The sequence below is a fragment of the Abramis brama genome (assembly GCF_963993115.1).
Source record: "Abramis brama genome assembly, chromosome: 12".
In the NCBI taxonomy this organism is placed as follows: domain Eukaryota; kingdom Metazoa; phylum Chordata; class Actinopteri; order Cypriniformes; family Leuciscidae; genus Abramis; species Abramis brama.
The window spans coordinates 436,362-450,237 of record NC_139974.1 but is presented as its reverse complement, the minus strand read 5'-3'; the positions used below and the strand labels follow the sequence as shown (position 1 = coordinate 450,237).

Genomic DNA, 13,876 nt, shown 5'->3' with positions numbered 1-13,876 from the left:
TGATCTCATCCAGTAACACACGCTTGTTTGTCGGAAGCCAAAACAAATACGAGACACAAAGATGTTTTCTAGTCATTTTAATGCATTTAGTGACGCACAGAAACTCACTGCAAAAACAACTTAATGTAGAGCTTTGAACCGGGCACTGCATCAGACGCCTGGCCTCCACTGAGGTTCTGGACTATCTCCGCTTCTCAAGTCAAGTTAAAGGTTTGTATGTAATTTAACTGGAGAACAACACAGAAATACTCATTAAGCATTTATTGATTTTTTGCAGCGTGTGACGTGATGTAATTAATAAATCATAAGCCAATGAGAGCAGGAACGGGAATTAAATCTATTTTTCCCTTTACAGCACAGATGCTCTGACTGAGAAATATAATACATTCAATAAATACATTAACGATAAGAGGTACTCATAATTAAATATAATCACGAACAGGAATCAGTGGCGCTCAGCGACTCAATCTTTGGGGTGGATGGCGGCAGTGGGGCGGGTCTTAAGGCGGAGGAGCTCAGCGATTGGACGATTGCTGTCCTGGAAAAAGTCCAATCCCGTGATCCACTCCACATCCCTCACACGTGATTGGTGCATCCACAGGAGAGGCTCCACCCACTGGGACTCCGGCTGGTCATCCTGCACACAAACAGTCGCAGGATCTCTCATGACTCAGTTCTCGTGTCACATCACGTAAAGCTTCATTGTGTTTCCTTCATTGTTTCTGTTGTTGTGGGAAATGAGATTATTGTGGCGTCACGCATTCATGTCAGAAACAAGACACAGAAGCTGGAACCAAAACAACCAAACAATGACAAAAGCTCTTTGTTTAGTTGGATGAGCATCATGGGACGCACCTGTGCCAACGTCACATGATTCACTTACGAGTTACGTCATATTTCAGTGCAGCTTCACAGAGAAGCATGACTGAGCATTCTCTTTTCCAGAACGAGTCCGTATAACCGATGCCTGTATCTTCACAGCATTTGTAATTTTTAAACATATTGGAAGAGAAACCAAAAGAATATAAATCATATTAGTTGGCTTCATTTGTTCATCAAATAAATATTTCCTTCAGTTATTTTGATGCTTAATTAAGCCTGCTAAAATGCATCATGTGGGCTTCTGTTACTGTCACTGTTCATTCATATTTAATCTTTCATCAACAGTACAGCACTTCTGTAGATCAGCTCCAGCTCAGCGCTGAGGATCGGCTCAGTGGAACAGATGTTTAGACACCAGTGAAATAGCAATTCTTTATTCCAACTAAAACTACAGTAATCAATCAAATGTGGAAAAAACCCCACTACATATTCATTACTGAATAAATGAAATATAGATGGATCTTTTTGTAAAGTTAAAAAGGGTAGCCTATTTAGTCAAGAGCAGTGAGTAATGTATTAGTCCTTTGTTTGATTAACATTAAAACACAGCAGCAGGTTTATTAGTAGAGATGGGGAACTCGAACTCGGACTCGAGTCTAATTTTGTTGCACTCGGACATTAAATGTGCCGAGTACAGTCGAGTCCGGGCACTGGAGGACACAATATATTATTATTCAAAAACGAAACGAAACTACTTACATTGTGTTGTTTCAGCGTTGAGCATTGTAGCCAATCACAGACATGTATATTACGCACATGAACGCAGTGGCCAATCAGAGGCGTTTTAGAGTCACCATGCAGAGAACTCGCTCTAAATGTATGTTCAGAATCAGCGTGAGCTTTATCCTTTCGCAAATCCCCTCATAAACAACAAAGTCTAGACGCGATGTAAATAAGAGATTCACTGTGCAGTGCGGACAGCTTCAGTGTTTATGACGAGAGTTTCAGTGAGAGTGCAGAACGTGGTCAGTAAGTGATGGCTTAAAGGGAGCGCTATGACAATCTAAATAATAGTTTTGTTTTTCATGCTTCTAGAGGACCAGTGGTTATGTTCACACTGTAAAGTTTAAGGAGTGGTAACCGCATTATATGTGGGAATGACCCGCTAAATTATAGTCCTGTGAGTCATGAAATTGCGATGATTTGACATAGTAACCATAGCAACATTTTGGCCTCTAATAATGTTATGATTTTTGTTACATTTACACTTTAGTCATTAGTTTACATACACCTTGCAGAACCTCCAAAATGTTCTTTTTATTTATTTTTTAATAATAAGGATCATAAAAACGAGTTTTTTTTGTACTGCCCTGAAAAAGCTTTTTCACATTACAGATGTTTAATAGCCTAGTCCACAAGACAAAATACAAACACAAAATACAAGACAAACTACATATTAACTTGATTTTTTTTTGCCTGAATTATTACCTGATTCATTGCCTGAATGATCCACAACTGTTTTTTTGTAATGGTAGTTCATGAGTCCCTTGTTTGTCCCGAACACTTAAACTGCCCAATGGTCTTCAGAAAAACCCTCCAGCTCCTGCACATTCTTCGACTCCATACTAGCAGTGATTGTATGATTCTGAGATCCATCTTTTCACACTGGGACTCAGACACAACTATTACAAACGCTGCAAACATTCAGTGATGCTCAAGAAGGAAACATCCATTAAGAGCCAGGGCGTGTAAATTGGTGTAAATTGTTCTTATTTTGTTTAAAACATCATTAATTAATTTAGTCCTGCCCTTCAGAGGCTAAATAAGATATTAACATGTAAAAAATTAACAATACTCATTTTAATGCTAACGTTACACTCTCTAAATCCAAACAACAACGCTTGATGACATTTCGGAATATAAAAAAGATTGACCCTTCAGTTCTGACTGCCGCAATCACTGATCTTCCACTCAGTGTCCATCTCACTTCTCCTGACAATTTGGTCTCCTTTTATAACTTTGAACTACAGCAGCTCCTTGACACTCCTGCACCTCTTAAAACTCTGTATCCTTCACTCATTCTGCGCCCTGCTTCACTCCTGAACTTCGCCAGCTCAAAACCAGAGGCCGGCGTTTGCAACGCCTTTATAAACGAACTGGTCTTATGATACATAGAGAGCTGTATAGTGAACATGTTCATCTTTACAAAGATGCTCTTTATGCTGCCAAAAATGTTTTCTACTTACATTTAGTCTGAGTCTGGAGATGGTAATACTAAAGCACTGTATTCAACTGTAAATCGTATTCGGAAACCTCCTGACACACTCAATGTGACAAATGTATGCCTTTCTTCAAAGACAAAATAACTACCATCCACCAATAACTGGCCTCCCTGGCTACCCTTACTGTAGTTCGCCACACAGTGTCTCAATTCATTTTCCCCTCTCCTTCCTTTCTTCTTTTAACTTGCCATCCGAAGAAGAAATTTCTCAGTTAATTTATAAATCTAATTCTTCCACATGTTTACTTGATCCTATACCAACTCATGTGGTAAAGGCCTGTTTTCCCTTTCTATCTTCTCTTATAACTCATATTACTCACACTTCTCTTAGCTCCGGCATTGTTCCAACATCTCTTAAAATAGCTGCCCTAACCCCTGTTCTTAAGAAACTTGGCGCAGACTCTAACAATTTAGATAATTACCGTCCTGCACGGAATTACGGAAACTGCACTAGTGATTGTAACGAATGATCTGTTAATGGCTGCTGATGACGGGTTGTTATCTATTCTTGTTTTACTTGACTTGAGTGCAGTATTCTCTTGAACCGTTTATCTGATATTGGTATCACTGGTATTCCTTATGCCTGGTTTACTTCATACCTTTCAAACTGCACACAGTTTGTACAACTAAACAAATGTCATTCCCAACCTTCCTCTGTTAGCTGTGGTGTCCCCCAAGGCTCTGTCCTAGGCCCCCTATTGTTCCTATTTGACCTTCTCCCACTCGGCAATATCTTTTCAAAATTCTGCATTAAATTTCACTGTAACGCCGATGATACACAGCTTTACATATCCACAAACCCTGATTCCATTCTTTAGCCGTGTTTCTCCTCGTCTTTGGAATTCTCTGCCAGTCAACATCCGTAATTCAGACTCGTTAGCTCAATTTAAAGTCAAACTTAAAACTCATTTATTCAGAACTGCTTATCTTCCATGATTACTTTGTGCACTCAAGTCCAGTACTTTTTTTATTGCTGTTTTTTATTGACATTGTTATTTACTGTTATTTTCTGTTTTAATATTGTTGCTGCTGCTACTTCTTGTATGGTGACCTTGAGTGGTTTGAAAGGCGCCTTAAATAAAATGCATTATTATTATTATTATTATAAATCAGGTAACAGTTCATGTTTTACTTAGATATATGATTTAGTTTTAATCCAAATAACATGTGCTGAGTGAACGTTCAGCAATCGAGAGCATTCAACAGAAGTGCTCTCTCTCTCTCTCATTAGTTAAAGTAAATAATAAACTACATAATGTCTCGTTTTACTTTCTTTGCCATTGAGATCCGACTGAACTACAAACTTTCCATTGACGTCAGTGAAAAAGGGATACGCTCGACCAGCTCGCGCGTCAGTGCCGCTGCGTGCTCAATCGCGCAGCACAGCTATGTGTTACTATATATCATTTAATATTCCACTAATAAGATACATTTACTTCATAGACATCCTTTTTTATCCCCATTATACTCTGTTGTCCGTGTTTCTTTGTCGGGACACAAGTGTACACACGCTGCCTGGTATTGGTTGTTGTATCGGAGCATTTTTACGAGTACGAGTACATGAGCTCAGTATCGGCCCGATACCGAAAACCTAGTTTTAATTGTATAATTTTTATAATTTAAAATTAATACGCATAAATAAAACCGGCTTAATGTCACTGAAAACTAAATAAAAAATAATAATATGAATTAATTAATAAATAAAAAAGAAATAAAAATATCAATGAATTGTATAATTTATATAATTTCAATAAATATGCATGAATACAACAGTGAAGTTGTTAGTCTTACAGTTTAATGTCGCTGGAAAATTAAATTATTAATGAAACATTTTTTAAATAAATAAAAATAACGAATTAATAAATAAATATCGATTGAATTGTATAATGTATATAATTTAAATTATTATGCATAAATAAAACAGAGAAGTTGTAGTTTTAAATTAGTTGTTTAGTTCAAATAAAATAAAATAAATCATTAATAAATAAAAATGTATTAAAAAAATTCTACTTAATGAATAAAAAAAATGTTTGAAAAAATATTGATGAAAAATAAAAACTGATCAGAATAATATTATTAATATGAAAACAAGAATATTTAAGGTGTGTTCATATATACTAATATGTCACGGTGTGACATCAGAGAACGCCTGAGAAACACTAAAAGAACAAACTGAATCATTCCGACTGTAGTTCCGATTCACCCTGATTCACTGAGGAGAACCGAACAGAATGATGGATTCAATTACGCTCAAAGTCAAGTGTCTCGTTCCACATCCGGTGTGTGAGGATGAGCTTGTGAAACAGGAAGTGAGAGTATCAGTAGGAAGTGTGTGTGTGTGTGTGTGTCACTCACAGCGCAGCTCTCTGTGTTCTCATCTCTGTGCGGCAGAAGGAAAGAAACGCTCTGAAGTTCCCCGGAACATTCTCCCACCGCCTGCGTCTCGTTCCGGCAGCTCGTCAGCACCGCGAAATAATGAGTGGGAAGAGGAACAGACGAACCTGCAACATACCTGAACACAAGCACTGTGAGACGCGCGATGAATCAGATCTTTTAAAGGGGACATATCATGAAAATCTGACTTTCTCCGTGTCCAGTGCTTCTACCAACCCAGAAAACATGAAAAGTGAAACCCAGTAACTGTGCTCTGGTCAGCCTTTCTCTGCAAGCATGTCTAAAAATAAGCCGATCAGATTTCGCTCTCCTTCTGACGTATGAAGAGGATCTTATTATAATATTACCGGCCCTTAATCTGCACGTTTACACACACCGGCCGACATTTGGTTCCACGAGCGACAACAGAGACCAGTTCTAACGCACTGATGAAGATCCAGCAAAGCCTGAAGCTGTTCTGTGGTTGAGCTCAGACGAGCACTGAACACTATTGACCAGAACATGTTTTTGCTCACACCCAAAAAGGTGCAAATTTGACAAGCTATAATAAATGAGCTGTTTTTTTTTAGTATTTCACAGACACATTCTGGGGACACCATAGATTTATATTACATCTTGTGAAAAGGGGCATAATATGTCACATTTAAACATGAGGGAACACGTTACAGGAATTGATCACACTTACTCCTGGATCTGATCCGGAGAGTCGAAGCGTCCGTCATAGTTGTAGTCGTACGCCGGGCCAGTGACAACGTTAATACCGTTATACTGAGACGCGTATTTGAGCAGCAGAACCTCCTGGAAATACTGCCAGAGTCCTGGAGAAACACACAACAAGCCATCAGATACACACACTCACTGCAGAGACACACAACAAGCCATCAGATACACACACTCACTGCAGAGACACACAACAAGCCATCAGATCCACACACTCACTGCAGAGACACACAACAAGCCATCAGATCCACACACTCACTCACTGCAGAGACACACAACAAGCCATCAGATACACACACACACTGCAGAGACACACAAGAAGCCATCAGATACACACACACACACTGCAGAGACACACAACAAGCCATCAGATACACACACTCACTCACTGTAGAGACACACAACAAGCCATCAGATACACACACTCACTGCAGAGACACACAACAAGCCATCAGATCCACACACACACTGTAGAGACACACAACAAGCCATCTGATACACACACTCACTCACTGCAGAGACACACAACAAGCCATCAGATCCACACACACACTGCAGAGACACACAACAAGCCATCTGATACACACACTCACTCACTGTAGAGACACACAACAAGCCATCAGATACACACACTCACTCACTGCAGAGACACACAACAAGCCATCAGATACACACACACACTGCAGAGACACACAACAAGCCATCAGATCCACACACACACACACACTGCAGAAACACACAACAAGCCATCAGATACACACACTCACTGCAGAGACACACAACAAGCCATCAGATACACACACTCACTCACTGCAGAGACACACAACAAGCCATCAGATACACACACACACTGCAGAGACACACAACAAGCCATCAGATCCACACACTCACTCACTGCAGAGACACACAACAAGCCATCAGATCCACACACACACTGCAGAGACACACAAGAAGCCATCAGATACACACACACACACACACACACTGCAGAAACACACAACAAGCCATCAGATACACAAACTCACTGCAGAGACACACAACAAGCCATCAGATACACACACTCACTCACTGCAGAGACACACAACAAGCCATCAGATCCACACACTCACTCACTGCAGAGACACACAACAAGCCATCAGATCCACACACACACTGCAGAGACACACAAGAAGCCATCAGATACACACACACACACACTGCAGAAACACACAACAAGCCATCAGATACACACACTCACTGCAGAGACACACAACAAGCCATCAGATACACACACTCACTCACTGCAGAGACACACAACAAGCCATCAGATCCACACACACACTGCAGAGACACACAACAAGCCATCAGATCCACACACTCACTCACTGCAGAGACACACAAGAAGCCATCAGATACACACACACACACACACACACTGCAGAAACACACAAGCCATCAGATACACACTCACTGCAGAGACACACAACAAGCCATCAGATACACACACACACACACACACACACACACACTGCAGAAACACACAACAAGCCATCAGATACACACACTCACTGCAGAGACACACAACAAGCCATCAGATACACACACTCACTCACTGCAGAGACACACAACAAGCCATCAGATCCACACACTCATTCACTGCAGAGACACACAACAAGCCATCAGATCCACACACACACTGCAGAGACACACAAGAAGCCATCAGATACACACACACACACACACTGCAGAAACACACAACAAGCCATCAGATACACACACTCACTGCAGAGACACACAACAAGCCATCAGATACACACACTCACTCACTGCAGAGACACACAACAAGCCATCAGATCCACACACACACTGCAGAGACACACAACAAGCCATCAGATCCACACACTCACTCACTGCAGAGACACACAAGAAGCCATCAGATACACACACACACACACTGCAGAAACACACAAGCCATCAGATACACACTCACTGCAGAGACACACAACAAGCCATCAGATACACACACTCACTCACTGCAGAGACACACAACAAGCCATCAGATCCACACACACACTGCAGAGACACACAACAAGCCATCAGATCCACACACACACTGCAGAGACACACAACAAGCCATCTGATACACACACTCACTCACTGCAGAGACACACAACAAGCCAGCAGATACACACACTCACTGCAGAGACACACAACAAGCCATCAGATCCACACACACACTGCAGAGACAAACAACAAGCCATCAGATCCACACACTCACTGCAGAGACACACAACAAGCCATCAGATACACACACTCACTGCAGAGACACACAACAAGCCATCAGATCCACACACTCACTGCAGAGACACATAAGCCATCAGATACACACACTCACTGCAGAGACACACAACAAGCCATCAGATACACACACTCACTGCAGAGACACACAACAAGCCATCAGATACACACACTCACTGCAGAGACACACAACAAGCCATCAGATCCACACACACACTGCAGAGACACACACCAAGCCATCAGATACACACACTCACTGCAGAGACACACAACAAGCCATCAGATCCACACACACACTGCAGAGACACACAACAAGCCATCTGATACACACACTCACTGCAGAGACACACAACAAGCCATCAGATACACACACTCACTGCAGAGACACACACCAAGCCATCAGATCCACACACACACTGCAGAGACACACAACAAGCCATCAGATACACACACTCACTGCAGAGACACACAACAAGCCATCAGATACACACACTCACTGCAGAGACACACAACAAGCCATCAGATCCACACACACACTGCAGAGACACACAACAAGCCATCAGATCCACACACTCACTGCAGAGACACACAACAAGCCATCTGATACACACACTCACTGCAGAGACACACAACAAGCCATCTGATACACACACTCACTGCAGAGACACACAACAAGCCATCAGATACACACACTCACTGCAGAGACACACAACAAGCCATCAGATACACACACTCACTGCAGAGACACACAACAAGCCATCAGATCCACACACTCACTGCAGAGACACACAACAAGCCATCAGATCCACACACACACTGCAGAGACACACAACAAGCCATCAGATCCACACACACACTGCAGAGACACACAACAAGCCATCAGATACACACACACAATGCAGAGACACACAACAAGCCATCAGATCCACACACACACTGCAGAGACACACAACAAGCCATCAGATACACACACACACTGCAGAGACACACAACAAGCCATCAGATACACACACTCACTCACTGCAGAGACACACAAGAAGCCATCAGATACACACACTCACTCACTGCAGAGACACACAACAAGCCATCAGATACACACACTCACTCACTGCATAGACACACAACAAGCCATCAGATACACACACTCACTCACTGCAGAGACACACAAGAAGCCATCAGATACACACACACACACACACACACACTGCAGAGACACACAAGCCATCAGATACACACACTTACTGCAGAGACACACAACAAGCTATCAGATCCACACACACACTGCAGAGACACAGATACACACACTCACTCACTGCAGAGACACACAACAAGCCATCAGATACACACACACACTGCAGAGACACACAACAAGCCATCAGATACACACACTCACTCACTGCAGAGACACACAAGAAGCCATCAGATACACACACACACACACTGCAGAGACACACAACAAGCCATCAGATACACACACTCACTGCAGAGACACACAACAAGCCATCAGATCTACACACACACTGCAGAGACACACAACAAGCCATCAGATCCACACACACACTGCAGAGACACACAACAAGCCATCAGATACACACACTCACTGCAGAGACACACACTGCAGAGACACACAACAAGCCATCAGATACACACACACACTGCAGAGACACACAACAAGCCATCAGATACACACACTCACTCACTGCAGAGCCACACAAGAAGCCATCAGATACACACACACACACACTGCAGAGACACACAACAAGCCATCAGATACACACACTCACTGCAGAGACACACAACAAGCCATCAGATCCACACTCACACTGCAGAGACACACAAGCCATCAGATCCACACACACACTGCAGAGACACACAACAAGCCATCAGATACACTCACTCACTGCAGAGACACACAACAAGCCATCAGATACACACACTCACTGCAGAGACACACAACAAGCCATCAGATCCACACACACACTGTAGAGACACACAACAAGCCATCTGATACACACACTCACTCACTGCAGAGACACACAACAAGCCATCAGATACACACACACACTGCAGAGACACACAACAAGCCATCAGATACACACACTCACTCACTGCAGGGGCACACAAGAAGCCATCAGATACACACACACACACACACACACTGCAGAGACACACAACAAGTCATCAGATACACACACTCACTGCAGAGACACACAACAAGCCATCAGATACACACACTCACTCACTGCAGGGACACACAAGAAGCCATCAGATACACACACACACTGCAGAGACACACAAGAAGCCATCAGATACACACACACACACTGCAGAGACACACAACAAGCCATCAGATACACACACTCACTGCAGAGACACACAACAAGCCATCAGATCCACACACACACTGCAGAAACACACAACAAGCCATCAGATACACACACACACTGCAGAGACACACAACAAGCCATCAGATACACACACTCACTCACTGCAGAGACACACAACAAGCCATCAGATACACACACACACTGCAGAGACACACAAGAAGCCATCAGATACACACACACACACTGCAGAGACACACGACAAGCCATCAGATACACACACTCACTGCAGAGACACACAACAAGCCATCAGATCCACACACACACTGCAGAGACACACAACAAGCCATCTGATACACACACTCACTCACTGCAGAGACACACAACAAGCCATCAGATACACACACACACTGCAGAGACACACAACAAGCCATCAGATACACACACACACTCAATGCAGAGACAAACGACAAGCCATCAGATAAACACACACACTGCAGAGACACACAACAAGCCATCAGATACACAAACACTCACTGTTCACACTCACTACAGAAACACTCACTGCACACATTCACTGCAGAAACACTCACTGTACACACACTCACTGTACACACTCACTGCACACAATCACTGCACACACTCACTGCACACACTCACTGCAGAAACACTCACTGTACACACTCACTGCACACAATCACTGCACACACTCACTGCACACACTCACTGCACACACTCACTGCAGAAACACTCACTGTACACACTCACTGTACACACACTCACTGTACACTCACTGCACACAATCACTGCACACACTCACTGCACACACTCACTGCAGAAACACTCACTGCACACACTCACTGCACACACTCACTGAACACACTCACTGCACACACTCACTGCACACACTCACTGCAGAAACACTCACTGCACACACTCACTGCACACACTCACTGCACACACTCACTGCACACACTCACTGCACACACTCATTGCAGAAACACTCACTGCACACACTCACTGCACACACTCACTGCACACACTCACTGCACACACTCACTGCACACACTCACTGCACACACTCACTGCACACACTCACTGCACACACTCACTGCACACACTCACTGCACACACTCACTGCACACACTCACTGCACACACTCACTGCACACACTCACTGCACACACACACTCACTGCACACACACACTCACTGCACACACACACTCACTGCACACACTCACTGCAAACACTCACTGCAAACACTCACTGCACACACACTCACTGCAGAAACACTCACTGCACACACACTCACTGCAGAAACACTCACTGCAGAAACACTCACTGCACACACTCACTGTACACACACTCACTGCACACACACTCACTGCACACACACTCACTGCACACACACTCACTGCACACTCAACACTCACTCTTGAACTGTGGGAACATCGGCACTACGTTTCCAAGTGTCAGTGCGTCGAACTGATCTTCAGACGAGCTGTTCAGATCTGCCAACACAAACCGGTCACACACACACCTTTACTTCGATACATGGAGACGGCCACAGACATCAAGCCCAGGACATACTACAGTGTAACAACTTTACGTTATACATCCACAAACTGAGGCTTAGTCAGATCAATCTCACTTCTGGGTACAAATGTCTCCCCAAAGTAAGGTTGAGCAGGTGCACTAGGGTCATTATTGTTAACTAAAACAAAGTAAAGCTATTTTTTATTAACTAAAATAAAGCTAAAATAAAATATAAATATTAGATGAAAATTTTAAGTTTTGCCATGGAAAGTGACTAAAATAAGTTTAAGATGATAAATGTCTATTAATAATATTAAAATAACACTTGAGTGTAACGGTTTATAGAAAGAATGTAGAGATGTGGGCGTGGCTCTCAACAGTGTATGCAGATGAGCCTGAGCTGCAGGGGCGGAGCTTAAACCACACTCAGTGATTGGAGGATCCTGCATACGTCACCAGAGAGAAGACTGACACTTCAATGAACATCCAGTTATGACAGTCTGATTAAACATTAGTTTAAAATAATACAACGTTCACAGTAAGATAAATAACATGAGTTTAGATATTAGATGAGTTTACATCTCATGACACACACTCACTGGGCGGATACAGGAAGCCGTACGTGACGTCAGAGTTGTTGAACTGCTCACAGGTTGCGCTCTGATTGGCTGGAATCCTGACGTCCGCTCGGAGACAATCTGAGACGACCGGAGAACTTCCTGCCTACAAACACACGACTTCGGTTTGTTATTAGAACCAGATCTGCAGAAATTCTGCTGGAAACATGAGTCATGCTGTGGTGATGTCAGCATGTTGCTGGGGTCTTGATTTGCAACTGCTACAGTGTTCTGAGTGGTTGCTAGGTAACTGCTATATGGTTGCTATGGTGTTCTGGGTTTTTGCTGTATAATTAAATTTAACATTTAGTAATACTAGAGGTTTGATACATTACTAGCAGCACTAGTTCTTTATGACTCTAGGGGCCCTATTTTAACGATCTGAAACGCACGTATTAAACGCGAAACGCAAGTAACTTTGTGGGCGGATCTCGGGCGATGTTGCTATTATACCGGCGGGATAAATGACTCTTGCGCCCGACGCAAATCTAAAATGTGTTGGTCTGAAGTCGCTTCATTATTCATAGGTGTGGTTTGGGCGTAACATGCAATAAACCAATCAGAGCGTCATCTCACATTCCCTTTAAGAGCAGGCGCGCTTGTTCCATGGCGGATTGCTATTATAACGGCGGATTTGCCAGGAGCGGTTCACAGCCGAGGAGACCGACGTTCTCGTCAGGGCCGTAAAAGACACTTTGTCAGGTGTCCTTATATACCTACGTGTCTTGCCACTATTGGTCAAACAGGTTTGATCCGTCATTACTACAATTATCTTGAATAATTTGGGTAAATGTGTAAGCTAGATTTATGCCTATTTTTTCACATCTTCATGGACACAACAATGATTTCCCTCGTGTGTTAATATTGTTCCTTGTAATAATGTATGGTTTGCAAAAATGGCAACT

General features: G+C 43.0%; 1 protein-coding gene across 1 annotated transcript in view; it reads right to left on the bottom strand.

Annotated features, from left to right (window-relative positions):
• Nucleotides 1–60: 60 nt before the first annotated feature.
• LOC311093759 (venom phosphodiesterase CdcPDE) overlaps nt 61–13,876 on the bottom strand; it is a 48,783-nt gene continuing 34,967 nt past the window's right edge. Inside the window, exons 21-25 of the mRNA XM_084131359.1 lie at nt 12,954–13,077; nt 12,252–12,329; nt 6,183–6,315; nt 5,459–5,615; nt 61–637 (exon numbers count right to left, since the gene is read on the bottom strand). Of these exons, the coding sequence (XP_083987485.1) occupies nt 464–637; nt 5,459–5,615; nt 6,183–6,315; nt 12,252–12,329; nt 12,954–13,077 (666 nt within the window). The 3' untranslated portion in view covers nt 61–463. The remainder of the gene's footprint in view (nt 638–5,458; nt 5,616–6,182; nt 6,316–12,251; nt 12,330–12,953; nt 13,078–13,876) is intronic.